The sequence below is a fragment of the Eublepharis macularius genome, chromosome 14, assembly GCF_028583425.1.
Source record: "Eublepharis macularius isolate TG4126 chromosome 14, MPM_Emac_v1.0, whole genome shotgun sequence".
In the NCBI taxonomy this organism is placed as follows: domain Eukaryota; kingdom Metazoa; phylum Chordata; class Lepidosauria; order Squamata; family Eublepharidae; genus Eublepharis; species Eublepharis macularius.
Window position 1 is genome coordinate 3,474,851 of NC_072803.1, and position 23,937 is coordinate 3,498,787.

Sequence of the window (23,937 nt, forward strand, 5' to 3'; positions counted from 1 at the left end):
CGAGGCGCAACCACCGGCCGGGCGGCCTGCCGCGCCTCTCCTTTCCCGTGGTGCCTTGCGCGGCCGAGGGCTTCTTCCCATGGCGGAGACGGAGGCGGCGGCGGGCGCGTCGCTGGTGGCGGCCGTGCTGGAGGCCGCGCAGGGCTCCTCGGGCCGCCTGGAGAAGGAGGGCCTCGGCGGGCGCATCTCCCGCCTCTCGGATCGAGTGGAGGAGCTCAAGGTGCCCGGTGGGAGGGGCCTCAGGAGGGCGGGGCTTTATCTGAGCTTTGCCGTTACCAGCCTCCGAGCGGGGGCTGGAGATCTCCCGGAATTACTGCTGCTCTCCCCCTGGAGAAAATGGCAGTTTTGGACTCTGGACTCTGGCTTTATAGCTACTGAGGGGCCACCCCCTCCCCAAACCCTGCCCTCAGGCTCCACCCCCCCCCAACTCTCCTGGAAATTCCCAACCTGGAGCAGAAAGATGCCCTGGGGACTAGGGACGTCTGTGGCTTTTAACAGAAAGAGCTGAGCCCTGGCGCACGTAATATGTAATGGGGCTCCTGAGCATGCACAAAGTTCGTTTCTGCTTTTAGTGGAAGGTACCAGCATCCTTTAAGGTTGCCTCTGAGCATGTGTGAAATGCGTGGTGCCTAGGAGTTGTCAATCGACCTGGGTGAGAGCTGACGCCCTAGACTGGCTTTCTGGTGCTTTGTAGGAGTACCTGAGGCATGGTGCAGGATGGGGTCCTGCCTCAGCCGACTCCACCTTCTCCAACATCCCTTCCCCCCAAAGGCTCTAGAGATTGAGCTTGTGTGTGGAGCTTGGAGATTCTGTAAATGAATATTCTTAGCCCCACCCCTGCATGACTGAGTCCGGTCTGCTCCCCACTTCCCCTGGGGCTCTGAGAAGCAGAAGGAGGATTTGGGGCAGACTCACGTGGCCTTGGCTTGGTACTCAGAGGCTGACTGTTAGCCCAGTCTGAGATTCTCCCCCGGTTAAATTGGCCAGGGTGACTTGGGAGGTGGTTGCCCTTCTCTGCGGATCCCAAATGTGCCTTTTATCTGCTTGTGCTCTTGTTGGGTTGCTTGCATGGGGTTGTGGTGACTCTTCTCCCTGTCGGTCCAGGATGAGGTCTGCAACATGATCAACCAGCGCTATGTAGAGTTCCTGCCCAGCATGCAGAATGCCCAGGACCTGGAGTCTGAAGCCGAGGAGTTGTCCAGCAGCATTGAGCAGCTGAAGTCTATGATCGAAACAGAGGTGGCCGCGTCTTTGTCAATATGAGCCTTTAGTCCGTTAAAATGACTAGGACGTTTCAGGTGGATTACCAAAGAACTCAACAAAGTAGCCCCAGAAAATTATGAGACAGGCCTTGGAAATCTCGAGATTTTCAAAAATAAGATTTGCCCTCTTGGCTTCCGAGCATCGCCGCGTGTGACTTGTGCTTTTGACTGTGTATTTGCGAGCAGTCTTTTTGCTCTGCTTTCTTAAATACTAGTCTCCAGGAAAGCTCCGCAGCAGTTCGCTTGTTTGTTTATTTGCTGTATTCAAAAGCACGAAGTGTTTTCAAAATATTTCTATTAAATAACTGAAACAACTTTGAGCTTAATAGAAAACGAGAGCATGAATGGAGCTGAATCCGGGCCTGATTTGAGGGTGGTGCCTGCTGGCTGCCCTCATTGGCGTGACAGGTGGGAATCGGAAGGGGGTTGGCAGCTTTCTCTTGCCGTCCCCCTGAGGGAGTGTGAGTTGTGTATAGAAATTCTGGTGTTTGCTTGCCATGATTGTCGGTGTGTGTTTGTATGGCTCTTCCCCAGGTGCAGCAGGACCTTGACGTGGCCATTGCAGAATTCACAGAGCTGAGGCAACAGCTGGAGAGGGACTCGCTGGTTCTGAGCGTGCTGAAGCAGCTGCAGGAGGTGAAGGAGCCCAGCGCTCGCCTCTCCCCCTTCCTATCTCCCATTAGTGATTCCCGCACACTTTGGGGGAAATCCCTCGTGTGTTGCTGGATAATAATTTCTCTTTTCCTTCAAAAAGATCGATTCTGCCCTGAAGCAGTTCAGTGCCCTGTTGCCGGAGAAGAAGTATGTTTCCGCAGCGTGCCACTTGAGCAAGGTGTGTGTGGGTTCCTTGGATCTGTGCGCGCGTGTGTGTGTGTGTTTCCCTTGTCGGATCTGGTGACTCTTGGAATGGATTTGCTTGACATTCCTTGTGAGTTTTCATAGCGATAGTCCTAGAGTTGGAAGGGGCCGTCTAGTCCACCCCCTGCTTGGTGCTGGGAATCCAACATTCCTGACAGATGCAGTATAGTGGTGAGAGTATCAGACTAGGGACCTGGGAATCCCAAGTTCGAATCCCCGCTCTGCCATGGAAGCTTGCTGGGCGACATTGCACCATTCACACAATCTCTGCCTAACCTCCCTGATGGGGTTGTTTTGAGGATGAAATGGAGATGGGGAGAACAACTTAAAGCTGCTTTGGGGAGAAAGGGGAGGTATCAGTGAAGGAAATAAGTTAAGTGGATGTTTGCCCAGCATGTGTTGGAAGATCTCCGTTGAGGTGAGCCCACCACTCCCCTAAGTAACCGAGCTCTCTCTCTCTCTGCCAGGCCCAAAGGCACCTGAAAATGATGGAGTCCCGTCGGGGCTTTGAGCTGAAGATCCTGAAAGCGCTCCACATTGAACTTGTTGCGCAGACCCAGAACATCCTGGGTGTTTTGGGAGAGGAATGGAAGCAGCTGGCTGTGTGGAAGCTTCCTCAGTCAAAAGGTTTGGAGTCTTTTTGTGGTTGTCGCGTGGCTTTTTTGGGTTGTTGCGTGTGTTTAGCTATGCGGAGGAGAGAACTTTGGCTTCCACAATAGAAACGGTAATTTCGCAAATGCTTGGCATGGAGTATCTTTGGAGGATTAAGGCTCCAGCGTCACAGACAGGTGTGGAGACTGTTTTTGTTTATTGGCCGTCGTTTGATCCATCAAGCAAGTGGTGCTCACAGCACATCACCAAGGAAAAGTAGAACGCACCAAGGGGAGAAAAAGGTTGCTCAGAAACAGAGGTGTTGTTTACAGGCATGTTATGTTTTCATCCTTCAGGTTACGGCATCCAGAGTGCTGGGCTTGGATCTGTGATGAAATTCCTGTTCTTTCGTGGCCTTTCGTGGTTGCTGTTTCTTGGCTTTAGTTTTTGTGTCCGTACAGTGGTGGCATATCTTGCTGGACTGTTGAAAGGATCAAATGAGAGATTTTAGAGAAGTGTCGCTAGAAGTGTAGCCGACATGATAACTAACTGACAATGGTTGCGTTTTTCTGTGGGTAGCTATGCACCTGTCTTCGGAATGTTCTAAGAATTTGGGACCAGCAGTACCAAGAAGGGGCTGGAGCTCAGTGGCTGAGCATCAGTTTAGCATGCAGCAAGTCTGAGGCTCAATTCTGGGCATCTTCAGTTAAAAGGATCGGATAGCAGGTGATGGGAAAGATGTCTTCTTGAGAGCCACCGCCCGTCCGATTAGGGAATACTGTCCTTCATAGACCAAGAGTCTGGCTCAGCATAAGGCAGCTTTCTGGGTTCATTGTGTCTGTGTAACCCCTTGTTTTTCTTTGCTGTAAATGTTTAAAGCTGCTTGTGTGAACTGTTGGGAAACCAATTCTCATGTCCAGGCGCCAAAATGAAACTTAGGAACCAGTGTGGATTTCAAGGTGTTTAGAATATTGACTCTCTCTAAACTTCTTACTCAGTGCCTGGGACAGCAAAAGCACTTGGTATATGGTCTGTTTCAGACTGTTTGTTCAAAAGTTGCTGGGGCATGCTTTGGCTTCTTCAGTTTTTATATTCCCTGGCGCTTTCGGCGATTGCAGGTTGATGAGTTATCTGGTGCAATGGTAGCAGAGTGTAACTTGGAAGAAGGCTGGCAAATTGGCTTCAGGAAACAGGAGTTTTCTCTTGCCTGGTTAAGGTTTTACACTGATTTTATCCTGCTTTTCCTGGGAGGTCAGAGCGAGTGACAGTGAATAGCTGCAGAGAAATGGGGTTTATATCCCTTGTGCTTTACTTGAACAGACTCTGGAGGCTTCTCTTTTGAAACTGCTTGTAAGTTGCTTTTGTGGTTGGAGAGGCATGCCATGCCAAATGCCTCATTATTGCGATTCAGTTCTCTTCACTGTCTCTAAGCGCTTCCTAGCCTGATGCACCCTGTAACGGGAGCCGGTTTGTGTCTTTCCTTGCTTAGAAACTGGCAGTCTGGAGTCAGCCTTGCAGACAGAGCTGCACTTGCGGAAAACCGTCCCGGGCGAGGACTCCGGGGTTGGCTCATCTGCTACATCCGTGCTGCAAGGGCTTGCAATCTTGGGCGAGCTCAACTACAGGTTTAAGATCTTTGGTAAGTCACTTTTGTTCGCAGTGGCAGTTTAACGACCGATTTGCAAAGCACCTGGCCCACACTATTTTCTATCGAGCGGTGCCTTGTTCAGGTACTGCCATGTTCTTGATCAGCTCCAAAAGGAGCAGTCAGGGGTTCTCCTTGCTATTTGCATGGCTTCTCACATAATGGTGTTTGCTGGTGTCGCCCCCTCCCCATTTTGTTTTGTTGGGCAGGGTGTGCCCTGTGCTTTCTGGGCCATGGGATTCTGCTATGGCTGCCCATTGTAGCTCATGCTAAGTAGGGCATCTGGAGTCCCTCCCTTGAGACGAGGGCCCATAGGTTGGATGGGAGAGAGAAACCAATTCCGTGGGGTGTTTGTGAGGGATCTGGGAAGGTGGATCAAGCCCACTGGGTGGCTTAATTCTCTGCTTCCCCAGTTGGGGAAGATCCTGCCAGAAAGCCTGAGGTCATTGAGCCAAGACAGGCCAGTTCAAAGAAGGGCACATACCACCCCTAGGGCATTGCAGGTCCCCCTTATAAACTGGGTTCTGACTGCTGTCTCCTAACCCACCCTTCTTGTGTCAGGACAGCTATTGCTGAACTACGTTCTCAAGCCATTGATTTCTCATCCGTCGTTGCAGTCCTTGCTGGAGGAGCAGTCTGACGCTGTTGTGCTGCGGTTAGAGTCCGTGGGCACTCAGCTGGGCCACCCGTCCCCCACAGAGGTGTTTCCAAAGCTCAAGCTGGTGCTAGAGGTCCTTCACAAACATCTGTTGGGTATGTACTGTATGTGCTAGAAGCTTCTAAACCTGAGTAGTGTGGTAGAGAAGGGATAATACCAGTCTGCCTGTTCACATGCGCAAATGCGTCAGGGTTTCTTACTCCATGCATCCTAGCTTTCCTCACCTTATGTGCCATCCTAGCTTTCATAAAGGGGTAGGGAGGTCATTCTTGTCTAGTCCTAGTGGTTCCCTATACATACAGATATTGTAAAAATTGTAATATCATTCCATGATCCTTGAAGCAGACTTGTTTGGAAAGGTGGCCGTTCTTGCTCACGTGGAAGGATTAACTAGCGGCTGTTCCCGAATGGTTATGAGCCAAAAGAAAGTATGTAACACACAAAACTTTAAAGCAAGTCGCGGTTTCAGCTCACAAAGTGAATTTTTGGCTCACAGCATTGCACAGCTTAGAGGGAACATTGATTACCAGCTGATGGGGGTTCTCCGTGGGGGGTGGCATCCTCTCTTATGCCTGCCTGCCTTGGAGCAGCCCGGGGTGCTTGAGGCTGTGCGTTCCCATGGGCCTAACACGAGTGCTCCTGTGTTGACCCCCAGCTGTTCCCCTTGACCGCTGCGCTGGAGATGAGAGCGACACCAGGCCTGTCTTGGCAGAGGTACTGGGCGAGGTGATTTGGAAGGAGCTGTCCGATTGCCTCACGCGTGACTGCTTGGTGCATTCGATCCCAAGCAGCAGCAGCAAACTGGGGCAGTACGTCGAGGTGAGTGCTGCGGCCTCTCCCCGTATTGCCCCACGCTTGGTGGTTGGATCCATCCTGGAAGGTACTCAAGGCTGCCACAGTGTGAGCCTGGCTATGTTTGGGGGCTGCCATACCTGCCATCCTGAAGGGCCAAAAGCTATACTAGGGTAGTAGAATCCTTGGTTGAGGTTGCTTGACCGGTAGTTTGTGGGGATGGTAATGGAGGCAGGGGCTGATGGCTGCTGAGCTGAGAGACTCATCAGTTGCTTTTAAAGTGTGGATTCCAAACACAAAGGCTCAGGATACCCCCCAGCCCCTCTGATCTCCATTCTGCCCATCAAGAGCACACTTTGGCTGACTCGGCCTGTCCTTCCAGGTTATTAAAGCCACGGAGGAGTTTGAGCAAGCCTTGAAGGACATGCGCTTTTTAAAGGAGGATTCCACCGACTTGCTGACCTATGCCCGCAATGTCAATCGCCACTTTGCTGATAAAAAGTGCCAGGACGTGGTCGTGACAGCAAGGCATTTGATGATGTCGGAAATTCACAACACTGTCAAGGTATTTATTTTATTTACATTATTTCAGCAAAACTACTTGCTTTTTCCAAGCTCTTGGATTTCCCAGATAAGATGTGCAAGCCCATGCATGTGCTGTTTGCGCTCTTCTGTTTTAGCGCAAAGAATATCTTTTAATTATCCCAAAGTTTATATATGAGGCTCTGTTTTGGGTGATGCTTTCTGTTCTGACTTCAAAAAATGCCCAGTCTCTGGATGGCAACAGGGAATGCAGTTTTGTGGAAGTTAGTTCGGCATCCTTCTGGTCATTCATGTTGATTTCCATGACGGTTTCTTCTGAGCTTCCAAAATATCTGATTCCTCCCCGCCTCTCCCTCATAAGTGCTGATTCTGATTTTGCTCCTTGTTGGGAAGCCTAGAGCTACTTATGTACGTGGGGTTTTGCAGTGATCTCCTCTTTAGATCAAATGAATCTGCTTGGCTTGGTCAAAGCGACGGCAGTCACAGTTTCCAGACTACTGGGAAACTAACAACCCTATAATGATCCATTTTCTGTGGTAAGCCATGCAAATCCAGCCGACTTAAAACAATAAAGTGTATTTGGGACATCCTGAAGACTGACGGTTTGATTCTGGTATCGGCTTTTGTGTTCTGAATGCCTGGGAAACGTATGGCAGAAAGATTTCTTACTCTTTGTGTTGCCAAAGAACATTTTCTCTCCTCCTCTGGAATCTTGCCGTACGATGTTCATGTTGCATGCACCCAGATTTCTTGTTCTGTATATGCTGACCTTGGTTCTGTTGTGGAGGTGCTGAGCAGGGCAACATCTTCCATCTCTGATAGGGAAGGTTGTTGTGGATTTTCCGGGCTGTATAGCCGTGGTCTTGGCATGCCAAGACCATGGCTATACAGCCCGGAAAATCCACAACAACCATCGTTCTCCGGCCGTGAAAGCCTTCGACAATATATTCTGATAGGGAATTTCTATGGCCCCTATTCTAAAAGATCTATGTAGGAGCATTTATTGGAGTTGACCTTTCGCACAGAAGGGAAAAGCTTTTTCTTGTAAGCCGATTCCTTCTGACACAGTTTCAAACACTGTGGTTAAGTAAAGTTAGAAACCCTGTTGCAAGGACAGTATCTCTCTTGGTTGTTGTGGACTTTCCAGGCTGTATAGCCATGGTCTTGGCATTGTAGTTCCTGAAGTTTCTCCAGCAGCTGTGGCTGGCATCTTCAGAGGTGTAGCACCAAGAGACAGAGATCCCTCACTGTCACAGATCTCTGTCTCTTGGTGCTACACCTCTGAAGATGCCAGCCACAGCTGCTGGCAAAACGTCAGGAACTACAATGCCAAGACCACGGCAATACAGCCCGGAAAACCCACAACAACCATCGTTCTCCGGCCGTGAAAGCCTTCGACAATACATCAGTATCTCTCTTGTTTTGACTTTGTACTCAAGAATTTACCTTGGATAAGCACCCTCTCAGGAAGACACCCCAAATTCCTGTGTGGCCCCAGACAGGTAGCATGTTTATATTACAGAGAGAGTTTACTATCTTGTCAATCGGGCCTGTATTGGTGCCATGTCTCCTGAAGAATTGTTTCTATCTAGTTTTGTATAACAATATTATCTCCTTTCTATAAGCAATGAACTTTGGAAAGTATACAAGATTCTCTGCTATGGCTAGTCTTTATGCATATGTCATATTATTATTATTATTAAATAAACGTAATAAAACTCATGTTTCTTCACTGATCACAGTTTGGTGTCTTGAATAATGGAGAGTAGCGGCTATTATGGAAAATAAAATTAAAGCAGAGTGCTTTTTGAAGACATTTCCCTGACTCTCTCCTTTCCCTTCTCAGGTCACTCCAGAGTCCTCAGTAGGTCTGCCCGAGCTGCCTGGCCGTGCAGCGGGCGACCAGTCCTGCGCGCTAGTGGCCCCCGAGGTGCTTCCTATCCAAGCGGGGGATCTGGAGGCCAAGACCAGGCTCAGCCAGCACACCCTTTCTTTCCCTGCCTGCTGCATCAGTGAATCCGTACAGAAGTTGATGGCCTTGGCTTACCAGACGCTTGAGGAGGCCTCCGCCGGCACTGATCAGTAGTAAGGGTGCTGGATAGTTTCGGTTGAGCCCGGGGGTGGGTGGGGGGGAACCTTGCAGCCACAATCCTTTTTTCCCTAGGCCACAAACTTCTGAAGGGAAGTGCTTAGAAGGGTACAGAAAGCAGATGTTTAGAGGGAGCTCGGCGGCCTTTGGGAAGAATGTTGACCTCCCCGACCAGCTGTAAGCTGTGATCCCTGCTTGACATTCTTACAAGGAGCTCGTATGTTCAGACGGAGAGGAACACCAGTTCGTAAGGCCATTGTGGGGCAGGCTAAATGGATGCTGTTTGCATCTTTGCTGCAGCAGGCTTAGCCTGGGCAAGCGGGTGTCTGCCATCCTCTCCGCCCCTTGCAGGAGACGTGTGATAACATGCAGCCGGTGAATTCTCTTGAGAGCCTCCTGTCGAGGGGCGATGCGAATGGCTTCTCTGTGCTTCTCTCCTGCAGCAGCGCTCAGCTCTTCTACTTGGTGCGACACATCTTCTGCCTCTTCTGGGACGTTGTGCCGATGTACCATAAGTGAGTGGAGCCCTGCCAGACGGCGCTTCTGCCGAAGTGGTTTGGATCCCCTTTACGTGATAGAGTCTCTCCCCTTCGTTGCTTTGGCCTCCCTGGACTCTCCCACGTGCTGCACTCCGAAAACACCAGGGGCCATTGGATAGCAGCAACTGGGCAATATATTGGGGGAGGGGTGCGGGGATTGCCAAAGCCCCCTGGTCAATATATTGCCAAGGTGAGATTGGGACCAGAAACTTCATGCTTCCAGTGTGGCATAGTGTTCTAGAGAGAGAAGATTTCCAGAAAATTTGATGCCATGTGGGGGAAAGGGGGTGTGTTCCCATTTCAATCTTTTGGGGGGGGGGGGTGTTGGGGAAAATGGAAATTTTGGAAAAAAAATTGGGGTGGTGGGAATGCAATACTTATTTCTTACCAAACTTAAATCCATTTTTATGGTTTAACAACATCATTTATAAATTATCATAAAAATTGTTTTTGTGGGCATATTTATGAAATCTGAAAGTATAAATGCCTTAGTTTTCTGCAAGCAAAACTGCAAATGGTAAAGCAAAAAAAGTGATGTAAGATGCTGCTCCTTGCGCTAGAGAGAGTTCATGGGAGTCCTCTTTGCCAGTGCAGCCCAGAACTTCCCACTCTTTTATTGGAAACATTGAATGGCATATATTTTGAGTGAGTCTTAAAAAGCATTCCACACATTCCAACTGGGGGAAAGAATGCATAGCATTTTTTTTCAAGGCTTCCAATTTTTATTTGAAGTTTTTTCCATTGGATGGAAAAAACTGGAAAAGTTGGGGGGAGGGGGGAATGGAAAAACCTTATTTTCTCCCCCATTTTTTCCCCGCGCCTCTTTGTCCTCCTATGCCTGGGGACCTGGATTCATATGCCCTCTGTGTCATGGAGCTGACTGGCTTACCTTGAGCCAGTCTTTCATTTTATTTGTTTATTTGACTTATACCCTGCCCTTCCCGCAAGCAGGCTCAGGGCGGCTTCCAACGATATTCCAATAAAAATACAGTAAAACATTAAAACCACTTAATCCAGGTAACATGACAAAAAGATTCAGGCACAACTGATCAAACCAGGCTACTATAAAACCACTATAAGCAACGGGCACCGCCATGATGTAAATCTGGGGAGGCTGCAGAGGGAGGGCGAGGCAGTCAGAAAGGGGGACACAAAGCTGGTCCCTGATCAAAGGCCCAGCGGAACATCTCCGTCTTGCAGGCCCTGTGGAACTGTAATAGGTTCCGCAGGGCCCAGATCTTCAGTGGGAGAGCATTCCACCAGGCTGGGGCCAGGGCAGAAAAGGCCCTGGCTCTAGTCAAGGCCAGCCAAATGTCCCTCAGGCCGGGGACCACCAGGAGCTGCTTATACATAGAGGGCAAGGCCCTGCAGGAGACATAATGGGAGAGGAGGTCCTATCCCAGTGTAACGTCATGGTTAGAGTTTCAAGCTAGGATCTGGGAGAGCCAGGTTCGAATCCCTACTCTGCCATGGAAGCTTGCTGTGCGACCTTGAGCTAGGTACATGTTCTCAGCCTAACCTACCTCACAGAGTTGTTGTGAGGATAAAGTAGAGGAGAATGATGGAGGCTGTTTTGGGTCCCTGTTGGTGAGAAAGGCGGGTTATAAATGAAATACAAAGCCAAAGCAAAAGAGGCTTTTAAAGTGAGAGTAACTGTTCTAAAACGTCCTACCACAAACTCTCTCCACAAACAATGTACTTACATGAATCTGTACTGGATTAGTACTTAAAAATGAAATAAATAAAATCCCACCTCGTAGGGTTGTTGTGAGGGTAAGCTGGCAGAGGGGAGAAGGATGTAAGCTGCTTTAGGTTCCCATTGTAGAGAAAGGAGAGGTATAAAAGAAGTAAATAAATAATAAATATAGCTGAAAATGGGGGAAGATAAGAGGTGGTTGGTTAGTGGCTGGGAAGGAAACAGGGAAAGCTGAGGATATGGGGGAAAGAGGAAATAGGTTGGGGACAGGGCTGGCACGCCCATTGAGGCCAGGTAGGCGGTGGCCTCAGGCACGGGGTGCTGGAGGGAGTGCTGGAGGAGGCGTGGGGGTGCGCGCCACAGAGCTGCAGCCTCCTATCCCTCCCGCCCTGCGCCACCGCTGCCACCAGCACATGCCCCCGGCTGGGCGCAGCAGCTGCGGGCAGGCGTCTGCGGTAGCGCAGGCAACCGAGTGGGAGAGCTCGGAGGCCACGCGTGCACCGTCCCAGCCACCCACCGCAGTGATCGGGCCGGTGGCACGCGCGCACCCGTGACGACACCACACGTGACATCATCACGTAGGCTGGGGCGCACGCGTGAGCACCAAAAACCCTGGCGCTGCCCCTGGGTGGGGAAGGGGGGTACCGGGGGAAATGAGGTGCCTTCCACAAGTTTTGGGGGCCATAGTTACCCTGGGTAGAGGCTGCGGGGGGAGGGAAGGAGGGAAAGCCAAAGGCAGGTGAGCCGATAAAGGGTTGTTGTGAGGTGAAATGGCTGAGGGGAACATGATGTGTTCCGCCCTGAGGTCCTTGGAGAAAGGGCAGGATAAAAACATGTGGCTTGATAGACTCGTTGGACTGCGCCACCTCCGTCAGATCTCGTGGGTGTGCCTTCCAAGTGCCACTGCCTGCTTTTGTGTTGGTTTTTCTGGACGCACCTCCAGCTGCGGGGGGACCCTTTACTTTTGCTTCTTTTGATGCCAAGGAAAATGCAGAAACTGTTGATTTGGCCTTCTGAATGCTGCTCTCCTCTGCCTCCCTCTTGGCTAGGGAGAACCTTCAGAAGCTCCCCCAGCTGGCTGCAATTCATCACAACAACTGCATGTACATTGCGCACCACCTCTTGACCCTGGGCCACCAGTTCCAGGGCTGCCTCAGCGGCCTCCCGTGCGACGGGGCTGCCACCTTTGTCGACCTGGTGCCGATCTTCAGGAGACTGGGTGAGTCTGCTGCCATCCTGCGTTCGCCTCCTCGTGGCGTGGGGCTCACCCTGAGGGTGGAGGCCGGCCCTGGGGCCCATGAAAATGCTCTGGGAGGACCTGGCAGGGACGTGCAACGTCTCAGGAAGTACATTTGGGGCAGATCCGAAAACCTCACCATGGTATTGTGAGTCCCGGAGGAGGAGCTGAGCTGCGGTGCTCCCAGGGCAACCCTGTCCACTCCTGCCCCCCCAGGGACAGAATGTTTCCTGGCCCAGATGCGAGCCCAAAAAGGAGAACTCCTGGAGAGGCTGTCGAGTGCAAGGAATTTCTCCACCGTGGACGATGAGGACAGCTACGCGGCAGCGAACAAAGCTGTGCGGCAGGTTAGCAGGGGCAGAGTGGGGCCAGGAAGGGCGCTGTCCTGTTACCCAGTCCCTGGCCTTGTGGGCCCTGTGTCTTGTGCGCCTCTCTGTGCAAGGCGGCTGTCCTGAGCAAATCTCGCAAAACGCCCTTGCGTGTCTCGCTGTAAGGCGATTCTGTTTCCTTCCAGGTCCTGCATCAGCTGAAGAGGCTTGGCAAGATCTGGCAGGGCATCCTCCCAGTGAACGTCTACTGCAAGGCCATGGGGACTCTGCTGAACACCGCCCTTGCGGAGATCATTAGCAGAATCCTTGCCTTGGAGGTGAGGACCAGGCGGCTCACAGGGGGCCTCTCCATGCGGCAGTTCTGCTCCTTCGACTGGGGCACCTGCCGCTCTTGGGGCAAGCAGCTTGGCTTTTGCCACCCCAGCCCTGGCGTGTGTGTGAGAGCAAATCGCCACGGCCCTTGAAGTCCTCCAGCCGTGTCTCCTGTCATTCCAACACTTGTAAGACTGGCAAGGCACGCACACAATGGAATTTGCATACTTGGGATTAAGATGCCTGCTTGTGGATTTGATTTGCGCTTGGGGCATTGTTCCCTTTTTAAAAAGAAACCAAAAGGAAACGTTAAACCAAACCAGGAGTATGTTTGGATTTCCTGAGGGACAGGAGTCTCTCTGCTGGCCTCATTTAGTTCTGATACACCGTCTTTTTTATTGCAAGGGAGATATGCAGACTCTGGTCCTCGGGTTGCAACTTCTACCCAAATGAGAAACTTTGATGGTAGAAATTAAGAATATGGGAAGGTAGGGTCAGAAACCTTGTCGAGGCGCTTGGTGAGATGTGCCTGCAGCTCAGCTTTTGCATAGCTTGAGAAAACTGCTTAGGGAGACCAGTTTGGCGTAGTGGTTAAGAGCAGCAGGACTCTAATCTGGAGAGCCGGGTTTGATTCCCCACTCCTCCCCTTGAAGCCAGCTGGGTGACCTTGGGCCAGTCACAGCTCTTTCAGGGCTCTCTCAGCCCCACCCACCCTACAGGGAGATTGCCATGAGGATAATAATGACATACTTTGTAAACTGCTCTGAGTGGCCATTAAGTTGTCCTGAAGGGTGGTATATAAATTGAATGTTGTTGTTGTTGTTGTTAAATGGGACAGTTTGCTTCTGGCCTGTTGGTGGGTTGATGAGGAAAGGGATATGGATTTCTGGAAAGTGGACTGGGAGGAGTGCCTCAGACCAGCCGTCTATCTGGCCCAGCAGCCTGTTTGCACAGTGGCCCGGAGGGTCAACCAGTGTGGCATAGAGACCAAGGTTCTGATACTGCCTCCGAGCACTCATAATCAGCCCCTGGCTGGTTGCCACTGATGGACCTACGTAGCCGTTGAATCTGGAAGGCTCTTTTCAGCAAGCCACCAAATAATCTATTCCCCCAGATTTCCTGTCTCATTTGCTTGTTCTGTGTCACGTTGCAGGATATCTCTGCCGAGAATGCAGACAGGCTGTTTGCGCTTTGCCAGATGATGGTGGAAGAGGGGCCCCAGGTGTTTGTGCCTCTGCCTGAAGAAAAGCACAACAGGCCCTTCCAGGAAGAAGTCCCGCTCTATGTACCCAAATGGATGATGTTCAAGGAGCTGATGTTGGTGCTACAGGCCAATCTACAAGAAATAATGGACCGGTGAGTGTGGCGTAGACGCTGCCTAGTTCTTTGGGGCGGCCAGATGGGAACAGAGACAACACGTGTACAAGACATTATGGCAGAAGAGCTGCAGCCCAGTACAGGCTTTTTCTGGGAGGGGTGCATGTTAAAAAGTGAGGTTCCTTTATGACTATACTACATTTGAAACGGGGCACAGAGCAAACATGCTAATTGGCATTTCTGCTACCTTTCAGATACAGATTTTTAAAATGACTTGTTCCTTCTGTGTCCTTTTTAGAAGGGTTTTAGAAAGAAAGCAAGGACTGGAAGTAAGAGGACAGGATAGGCGGGACAGAAAGGAGTGGCAGGGAACTGATGCCCCCTCCCAGTGGCGGGTTATGGACAGAAGGTTCCGCAGCCTCCTTTAATGCTCCAAGCTTCTGCCCTAGCCTCACCCCTGCGTTTTTTGAGTAACAGCCTTTCTCTATTTTGCTCCCAAGGTGGGCAGACAGCAAAGGGCCCCTGGCAGCAGAGTTCTCCCCAAGCGAGGTGAAGAATCTAATCCGAGCCTTGTTCCAGAATACAGAGCGGAGGGCAGCTGCCCTGGCGAAAATCAAATAGCTTTAGCGTCACACCTGCACCTGAAACGTCTTCCGGGAAGCGCAGTGGTCAGCCTGGGCTGTGGCCCCCACATTGGATTTGACCGTACCCCCTCCTCCCAGTTGACGAACTTCTCTGGCTTTGTGTGCAGCTACTTCCTGGAGACCCAAAGAAAGTGTATGGGGGCGGGGGTATCATTGTCTAATGCAATTATCAGGGCAGTGTAGCTACTTAATGCCTGACAGTACCTGGCCCTGATCCATCTGCTACTCAGAGGGAAATCCGACTTGTTGCGATTTCATTCCTGTTGTGGGTCTTTCCAACACTTTCATTTTCCGCTTTGGGTATTTGGAGGACCTCGTTTGGTCCCGGAAAACTCTTGGCCAGTGTGTTCTGGCACTCCCCCTGCCTGGGGGCACAGGCATTTCCGGCGTCCTGATAGAAAAGCATCTATGCAGCTTCTTTCAAGGTGTGTGGGGGGGTGCCCTTTGCATACAGTACCTCAACTCTTTCTTTTGCAACTGGCTTCTAAAGCCCCCAAGACTTGGGGGAAAAAAATCCCACGAATGGCCTTTTTAAGGCTCCGAAAGTGCCAAATGGCCAAAGTTTGCTAGCTACTTCCAGGTAGCCGCTTTGTTCCACTCATGGGCCATGTCGTTATTCAGAAGAGGCCACATCTGAACACTGTCCAGTTTAACTTGTTGGATCGGGCAGGCCTCTCCCACACCCACCCCCTTCTCCAAACCAGCCACATATATTTTGTGTACCGAGTGTGAGATCTGCGGTTTTGTTAAAATGGAAATCTTTTGTCTTTGGGGATCTAGACGGCACTTTCTATATAATAAAACCGAAGTCCTTTGGCACTTTAAAGACTAATGACATTTATTTCACTGTGAGCTTTTGTAACTCACAACTCCCTTAAGAGAGATAAGTAAAGGAAAATGGTACTGGGAAAACTTGTGTGGATGGTTGGGAGGCCGGGAGCCAAGGATTTGGTGGGAGTGACACGGCGAGTCTTTCAGGTCTAAATTCACAGTGTTAGGGGAAAATGGAGGAGGTGAAGTCGAAAGGAGACAATTGGCTAGTACGTGTGCTGGATGGTGAGTGAGGCCAGAAGTTCAAACAGAAAAACAATTAACTAATACTAGTAGAAGGTTGTAGACAAGACCAGGTTCTCTGGAAAAGTCAGTAATGCTAGGAAAAGTGGAAGGCAGTCAGAAAAGAGGAAGACCTGAAACGATAAAAGAAGCCACATCCTCCAGTTTGCAGGATCTGAGCAAGTCTGTTAATGAGATAAGACATTTTGGAGGTCTTTCATTCGTAGGGTCGCCATAGGGCGAAGGCAACTTGATGGCACATAATACACACAATAGAAGGTTGTAGTCTGATAAAACATGTAAAGAACACCCTGATGCATAAATAATGCCCAGAAAAGAGAGAGCATGCGTGCTTCATAGCTTTTGAAAATAAACCTCTATACCTAGAAGTTAAGCATCAGCCACCAGCTTGGTGCGCAGGGACTATGTCGGCTAAACAGAAGGGGTCGCACCAGCTTGTAAAGGGACAGTGCTGTGGGTGGGAGCTCGACTTTGGAACTGGGCTTGCATGCCAGTGCATCTCTCTGGTTTTGTGTTAGCTTTTCCGATTGCTGCTTTTGTGGGGAAGCGATTCTAATGCGCATATAGTTTCAGGTAGGTAGCTGTAGTCATCTGCAGTAGGACAGCAGGACTTGTGAGAGACCAACAAAATTTTCAGGATGGAAGCTCTCAAGAGTCAACGCTCCCTTCTTCAGATACAGGGAGGCGTGGAGAGATCCTGAGCTTCTACTCTGAAAATCTTGTTAGTCGGTAAGGTGTCGCTAGACACACTGTGTAATCTGCCTTGAGTCTCAGTGAAAAAGACGGACTAGAAATGACACACATACATAGGCTCAAATCCTAATGTGCTTATGGTAGAGCTTTACTGTCAGTGCTGCAAGCTGCTACCTAAAAGGCAGTCGGCTGATATGTGCTCATGTCAGTTTTTCTGAACCAATTAGGTCTTGCAGGACGTTGGCAAGGGAACAAGACAGTTGCAGCTTTTGCTACACGTGGCATTGCTGGGCTGTGGGAGAGCCAGCTTGGTGTAGTGGTTAAGAGCACAGGACTCTAATCTGAAGAGCCAGGTTTGATTCCCCACTCCTCTGCTTGAAGCTTAGTGGGGTGACCTTGGGCTAGTCACAGCTTCTTGGAACTCTCTCAGCCTCACCCACTTCACAAGGTGATTGTTGTGGGAATAACAACAACATTCTTTGTAAACCACTCTGAGTGGGCGTTAAGTTGTCCTGAAGGGCGATCTGTAAATCGAATGTTGATGTCGTTGCTGGGAAAGAGAAGGGAACCAGAAGCGCAGAAATGTGCACAGTTCGGAATTGTAGCATAGGCCGCAAGGCCATAACTGGTGGAGGGTTGTGGATGTTTTTTTTCCCATGAAATGTTTGGCTCGCCACCATATTTATCTACGTTGGACAAGTGTTTTGTTAACATTTCCTTGTTCGAGTTTAAGGTGGAGGTGAGACATCCTCTTTGGTTTAAATCCAGTGTTTATATTGAATCATCTTGATGTAAATACTTCTAGAGGTAAATACTTTCACGTGGGTCCCTGCAGCCTGGCCCCTCTCCGGTTGCATGGGGAGCGGGGGGGGGGGCGTCTTTTCCCGAAGAGCCCCCAGGGCTTTAGGGAGGGGCTGTAGCTCAGAGGCAGAGCATCTGCTTGGCGTGCTGAACTTTGTAGGTTCAGTCCCCAGCATCTGTAGCTGAAAGGATCAGGGAGTGGTGGTGTGAAAGAGCTCTGTCTAAAACTCCGGAGATCTGCTAATCTGAGTAGACAGTACTGATTTTGATGGGCCAATGATCTCAGTTGGTGTAAGGCAGATTCCTTTATGGGTGTGATGTCTTTGGTGGTGACCTCTGGGTCTGAAAGGTGAAGCATTTTATTTCACCTCATATGAAACATGTTCTGTGGCTCACAACACAGGCAGCATAACAGTAAACACCAGCCAGAAATAAAGGAAACCAGCAATGAAAACCTGGGAAAGGATAACCAGCCAGCGATCAAGAAGAGCACTCGGCAGTCAGCCATGAAACACAACCCCTCTAGCACCCCAAAGCCCACTGAAAACACATGGGATTTCCAGCAGGCAGAAAGAACCCTGGCGAAGGTGGTGCGAAGGTGGCCATCTTCAGCAGCCGTGGCACTATTGATGAAAAGGGCCTTGTGTTTGGGGCTGACTTCTATGCACACGGAGAGGGAGCTCTGCCCTTGATCTCCTTGGCGGAGTGGTTCTGCATGGGAGAAGATGGATTTTGAGGAACCCTAGTCTTAGAGAACTTGAGAGCTGTAAAGGTGAAGGCCAGCACATTTTGAACTGGGCCCAGATGTGAGCTTGTAACTAATGGCACTGGTAAAACATTGCAGACACACACTTATTCCTGGGGCAGCTGCATTCTGAACCAGTGGTATTTTCTGAATACTGTTCTAAGTATTCTTGAGGCCAGATTAATCTCTCTAGGAAAGAGTTTAGCTTGTAAAAGATCCAGAGGAGTTAGCCCTGTTGGTCTGTAGTTGCAAAATAGTAAAGAGTCCAGTAGCACCTTTAAGACTAACCAACTTTGTTGTAGCAAAAGCTTTTGAGATTCTCGAAAGCTTATGCTGCAAATGATGCATCTGACGAAGAGAGCTGTGGTTCTCAAAAGCTTATGCTACAAACGCAGCTGATGAAGAGAGCTGTGGCTCTCGAAAGCTTATGCTACAATAAAGTTGGTTAGTCTTAAAGGTGCTACTGGACTCTTTACTAGCTTGTCAAAGGCATCTTGGGCCACTGCTATCGCCTGCCCACTACAATAGTAGCTCTTTATATGTAGCATGTACATCATGTCCCTCCTCTGCAGGGCTCAGGCCCAAAGTACACGTTTGGTTTTTTAACATGTTGGGTCAGGGTTCCCCAGATCTAACCTGAGTTCCCTGCAGACACAAAGCAGCTGCAGGGAATGGATTTTAAAAAAATAAACGAGAGCCCCAACAGGCTTGGAAGGCCTCTGTAGCGGAGTGCGTGTTCCTGTCTCCCACCTCAAGCTGTCTTCCTGCACAGAAATAGTGCGAGGGGGAATTATTTCCCTTTTTTTGCTGCTTCACTTGGAATTTGGCAACTTTATTTTTAAAAAGCCATTCCCCGTAGCTGCTGTGTGTCTGTGGGGAACCCAGGCCCAGCTTGCTAAAAAACCTGAATATGCATTTTGACCCTCAGAATGGGATACATCTAGTTCTGCTAGAACATGAGGTTGTAGAATACAGCTTAGCTGAAACATGACGGAAGGCTAGGGAAACAATAGCTCTAATGTGCCAGGTAGATTTACTTCAGAAAACCCGGTGGCCCAGAAGACCAACAGTGCAAACCTAAGCAAAGTTAAATCAGTCTAGGCCCGTTGATTTCAAAGGGTTTAGACTGGAGTAACTCTTCTTAGGATTGAACTGCGAATCTGTGTTCCGTGTGTTTTTCGCTGTGCTCTACACAGTCTTCCTTGCAGTTGCTTAAATGACTTTGTTGCAAACAGTGAGACTGTCCTAATAGCGCGGTCCCCCCCCCTCCACCCAGTCCTTCCTCTGCCAGTTGCAGCAAGCAGACCTGCCTTGCCGTGACTGATCAACTCTCATTCCCCAACTGATACCAACTTCATGTCCTGCAGGGACGCTGATTTAGGACTGTTTTCTTGCATTGTAATTGATACCAGCGCGATAAAACATTGATAGGAGAAACAGGCAGCGTTAAGCTAGAAGTTGGAGTAAAAATACCTTGACCTTGTCAGGGTCAGGAACTGTTCTTGCTTCTGTTCCCTTATTTCTTATGGGGCAATTGTATTGCCACCACACAATTTTCTACAATGCCGTAATCTTCAGGAATGCAACTGCTGTGCTTGATTTTCTCCTCCTCCGTTTGATTCTCACAGCTCCCCTGTGAGGCTGGCTCGGCTGAGAGAGACTGGGCCAATGATTTGCATGACTGAGTAGGAATTTGAACACGGATCTGCCCAGACTTAGAGCAGCATTCTTAGCTACTAGGCCGCATCGGCTGTCACAGGAAGAAAGTGCAAGTTTATTCTTTCTGCAACAGGTTTGGGTGCTGGGTTGAAAGTGTGCCAAGGTAGAAACTCTTGCATACCCTGGTGAAGCCTTGTATAAACATCTGAAATAAATCTGTGCTCATCTCTGCCTGCAATAGTGATGAAGATTCAAAGAGCTGCGCCAGCATCTTAAATGTGCCTTCTGCGATTTACGGCTCATTGGTTTCAGTAGCTGAATCCTCTCCTTCCCGTGGCTTGCCACAAACGACTTGGTTTCCCCCTAGGGGCAGCTGCTTGCTCTTCCCAGCCCATGAGCCCCCAGCCTGTGATTTTTGCCATGTCAAACTAGCATTCACGGCTAGGGCTACGTGTCGATTTTCCCAGGAGATACTGTCTCCTCCTATGTTTTATGTGTGCAGTAGGATTTGTTAAGCACTTCCTTGTTCCTTGAAAGTCTCATCAGCACCTGAAAAAGAAAACACGGCTGTGTCTCCGAACCCTGTTTTGCTTTATTTGCCTCATAAGAACAGTTGGGGGAATGCAAATGAGCCAGTCCCCTAGCCAAGCAGCTTTTCTGTCTGTAGAAGAGACGGTGGTTATTTCTGCTTAAGTCTCCCCCAGTCCTCCCCCTCTGCTGACCCACAGAGAGTCTTCATCAGGCTTTGTGAGCTGCAGCAGGAGGGGAAGGCGGGACTTCACTCACCGGATAAAGTCCCTGGGTGGCTGGATTCACACCCGTAACTTCAGGGGATTTGGCCTCTGAACTTGTGCAAACTCCTGTTTAGAGGTTTCCTTCTTCTGCTCCCTAAAGGCTTGGTGTGGCAGAGGGGCAACAGTCATGTTAACAGAAACGAATAAAACAGATGCCTTTGACGGTATCTTAAGTACACTGGTAAAGAGTCCAGTAGCACCTTTAAGACTGACTAACTTGATCGTAGAATAAGCCTTCGAGAACCACAGCTCTCTTTGTCAGATGCATCTGAGGAAAAGAGCTGTGGTTCTCGAAAGCTTATGCTATAGATGCATCTCACAAAGAGAGCTGTGGTTCTCGAAAGCTTATGCTATAGATGCATCTCACAAAGAGAGCTGTGGTTCTCGAAAGCTTATGCTATAGATGCATCTCACAAAGAGAGCTGTGGTTCTCGAAAGCTTATGCTACAACAAAGTTGGTTAGTCTTAAAGGTGCTACTGGACTCTTCTGCGGTTTTTTCGCAACGTTCCGGGGCGTTCCAAATGAAGGTGAGTAGTAGTGTGGAAACGGCCAAGGTGAGCTCCAGTTCACTGGAGATGTGGAATATGGCAGCAGCCACCAGGTGGCACCATTGCCCCAGTCTGCCATAAAGACCCCCCCATGCCCCTTGAAAGCTGCTGGCAATGCCACCTGAAAACGGGTGCAGAAAAGATGGCAAGGAGCAGGCATTTTTTCTAGCCTGTATTCCCACCCCACCCCCACTCCTGATCCAGGACAGGTGCCATTCTATGAATACCTTAATAATAGCATTCGTATCTGCTGGACAGTTACCAAAATAGTGTTTTAATTAAGCAGAGCAGAGAAGGGGCTTTGGGTCTTCAGAGAGAAAGAAGCTCTGGTTAACTGACCAAACCTCAAAAACGCAACTAATAACCGGGATTTACTGCAAGGTGTTAGGCAAGGAGTGGCGCTCAGTCCCTAGCGCATGACGTAGGTCTGTGGATGAAGAACAGAGGCGGAAGGTGGAAGAGACTTTTCAGATGCCAAGGCTGGGGGCTTCCCTTCTTTGAGCTCCCGTCCCTTCGTGGTTCCAGGTCGTGTGTCCCCGTCTGCCTCCGAGAGAGAGGTTCTCATTGCGGGATCACCTTTTGGCCGTTAATAGTTCTGGAAGACAACAGCACCATTCTCTCAGATGCTGGCCCCCCATAAATAAAGCAAATGCTGACTTTGCGGGACCTGGACGTGTTGGTCCTGGTCCCCAATGCCCCAATATCTGGGACTTCTTGTGGCTAAGCCACCACTTTTCAACAGAGTGGTGTTTACGTAAGGCCAGGCCAAGTCCTGGGAAGTGCTGGCAGAAAAGGGTAAGGAAGGGCCACTTTGACCTGATGCTGACCCAGCTGTGCCTCAGTTGGCCTGTTGCTTTCTTAAGTCTCTCCCTCCCCGTGCACATGATGACACACAAGCGTGGAAACAGCTTGCACAAATCAGTTCTGTCTCCCCTAGCGTAATGTACGAAGAAGCTCCATCTCTTCTATGCAGTGTAGCTACTGGAGGAACCGGGAAGGAATGTTTTGCCACAGTTCTAGACAAGAGCATCACTTTCCCACTCAATATTTTTATGATGAAGTGAGCCCATAGATCAGTGGTGGGGCACATGAGCTGCACACAGCATACAGTCTCTGGTTAGCAGATCTCAGGAAAAGCTTTTCTCAGCCTGAAAGCCACAGCTACTCCACATGGGCAGTACGGAGTCTGTCTGTTCCTATCTGGTCAAGGTGCCTTTACAGGGGAAGATAAGTTCATTGTGTCTTCAAAAACTACAAGTGGTAAAATCTCAAGATTTGTCAGCGTTCTTTTTCCACAGGGAGGGGTTTTTAACATCTGTGGTGGATATTGGGGTGGACATGTGGATCAGCCACTTTTCACTAACACTTGAGGGCCAGTTTGGTGTTGCAGTTAAGAGCAGCAGGACTCTAATTTGGAGAGCCAGGTTGGATTCCACGCTCCTTCGCTTGAAGCCAGCTGGGTGACTGTGGGTCAGTCACAGCTCTCTCAGAGCTCTCTCAGCTCTAACAAGCACAGGGTGATTGTTGTGAGGATGATAATAACACACTTTGTAAACTGCTCTGAATGGGCGTTAAGTTGTCCTGAAGAGTGGTATATAAATTGAACCAGAGGAGTTCGCCAAGTTAGTCTGTAGTAGCAAAATAGTAGAGTCCAGTAGCAGCTTTAAGACTAAACAACTTTATTGTAGCATAAGCTTTTGAGAGCCACAGTTCTCTTCGTCAGACGAAGTTAGTCTTAAAGTGGCTACTGGACTTTTTACTATATAAATTGAATGTTATCAACATTATTATTATTGTGTGAATTGGCTCTTGCTGTTTGCTAACAGATGAGTAACTTGTGGGCTCAGCCCAGCTTCCCCTCCCTCATTGCCCACTTACCTCTATGACATGATGTATCCAATCCAGAAATTCCATCACTTTGGTGTAAAGGACAGGATGGCCGGGCTGTGCACACTTAGAGCCCCAACTTCCAATTCCAACCAAGTGCCACGTCTGCTCGTGCTGGCAAATCAGTGGTTCCGCATTGTTTCTCTGAAAAGAAAGGCATTGTGAGTATCTAAGCCTGAAATGCACAATTTCAGGCTTAGACCATTGAATATGTGTTTAGTAAATGGATTTTTAAAAAGAATATGCCTCGAAATGGGAATAGAGGTACCGAGTGCTAGACACACAGCTCCATTTAGCAGGAGATACTCCCAGAGTCTTTTGTGGCAGTAGATCCAGAGGAGTTAGCTGTGTTAGTCTATAGCTGCAAAATAGTTAAGAGTCCAGTAGCACCTTTAAGATTAACCAACTTTATTGTAGCATAAGCTTTCGAGAGCCACAGTTCGTCAGATGCATCTGACGAAGAGAGCTGTAGCTTTCAAAAAATAAAGTTGGTTAGTCTTAAAGGTGCTACTGGGCTCTTTACTATTTTGTGCCAATGTTTCGCAGTTTGTTTTTGGCATCTCAGGGTAGCAAGAAGAAGGGTGCTATCGCCAGATGGAGACTTGAGATGGCTGTAGGTTTTTTTCAACCTCTGGATGGGGGGACCAAGAGGAACACAGAAGGGCTTGTGAGCCTGTTCCTTCTCACAGATTAACAGATTTTCCAGGGCAAAGACTCAACAGTCTTTGATACTTGAGCCTCTTCTTTTGATATGTCCACCTCATTGGGCTACTAGCCAGGCTCTAGTCCTCAGGTGTTGCGCTGAACTACTAGCCACCTATGTATGCCCCTGCAAGCACAAGGCCTCTCCCACCGTTTACCTGGCAGGCATCAATGCTTTCATCCAGGTAGCTGGCACACAGCATCTGGGCCGTGAGCTCACCTGCATGTGCGCAGGAGCTGTTGCATTTCTTGGTACTGATCAAAGTGGCTGGCACTTCCTCTGGCTTCTCAGCTGCTTGGGCTGAAAAACAAACAGTAGCATCCTCTCATATGCTAGTATCAAATGAAATGAATGCTGGGAAGCGATCCACAGGGCCAGTTGGAGTGTGTGTGTGTGTGTGTGTGTGTTGCCTCTGCTTCAGTGTGGGGCCGTGTGGTGGTGGTGAGAAACCATGACTGGAATTAAGCCAGTTAATTTGTACATACTGTATTCTGAGATGGATGTGGTTGATTTAGGCTCC

At 49.5% G+C, this 23,937-nt stretch overlaps 2 protein-coding genes across 3 annotated transcripts in view; one reads left to right on the forward strand and one right to left on the reverse strand.

The window, feature by feature from the left end:
• ZW10 (zw10 kinetochore protein) lies at positions 1-15,331 on the forward strand. 2 transcript variants are annotated; one of them, XM_054997795.1, is made up of 16 exons: positions 1-220; positions 1,105-1,239; positions 1,797-1,898; positions 2,017-2,094; positions 2,588-2,747; positions 4,201-4,350; positions 4,918-5,109; positions 5,670-5,833; positions 6,189-6,371; positions 8,196-8,434; positions 8,882-8,953; positions 11,723-11,892; positions 12,127-12,257; positions 12,425-12,556; positions 13,705-13,907; positions 14,369-15,331. In XM_054997795.1, exons 1-16 carry the CDS (start codon positions 80-82, stop codon positions 14,487-14,489), a joined length of 2,373 nt encoding a protein of 790 aa, XP_054853770.1. In that variant the 5' UTR covers positions 1-79; the 3' UTR covers positions 14,490-15,331. The 2 variants fall into 2 exon arrangements, with proteins under 2 accessions (XP_054853770.1, XP_054853771.1); XM_054997796.1 differs by having other exon boundaries at positions 8,196-8,431.
• The window catches only part of TMPRSS5 (transmembrane serine protease 5), a 21,636-nt gene continuing 12,196 nt past the window's right edge, over positions 14,498-23,937 (reverse strand). Inside the window, exons 11-13 of the mRNA XM_054997979.1 lie at positions 23,575-23,717; positions 16,249-16,296; positions 14,498-14,626 (exon numbers count right to left, since the gene is read on the reverse strand). Coding sequence (XP_054853954.1) covers positions 14,498-14,626; positions 16,249-16,296; positions 23,575-23,717 — 320 coding nt within the window. The remainder of the gene's footprint in view (positions 14,627-16,248; positions 16,297-23,574; positions 23,718-23,937) is intronic.

Excerpts from the sequence above, each read along its gene's own strand:
- ZW10 (XM_054997795.1), top strand. The coding sequence starts at position 80 with ATGGCGGAGACGGAGGCGGCGGCGGGCGCGTCGCTGGTGGCGGCCGTG. Across the intron at positions 6,372-8,195 it reads AAATTCACAACACTGTCAAG|GTCACTCCAGAGTCCTCAGT; the intron begins GTATTTATTTTA and ends TTCCCTTCTCAG. Across the intron at positions 12,557-13,704 it reads GCAGAATCCTTGCCTTGGAG|GATATCTCTGCCGAGAATGC; the intron begins GTGAGGACCAGG and ends GTCACGTTGCAG.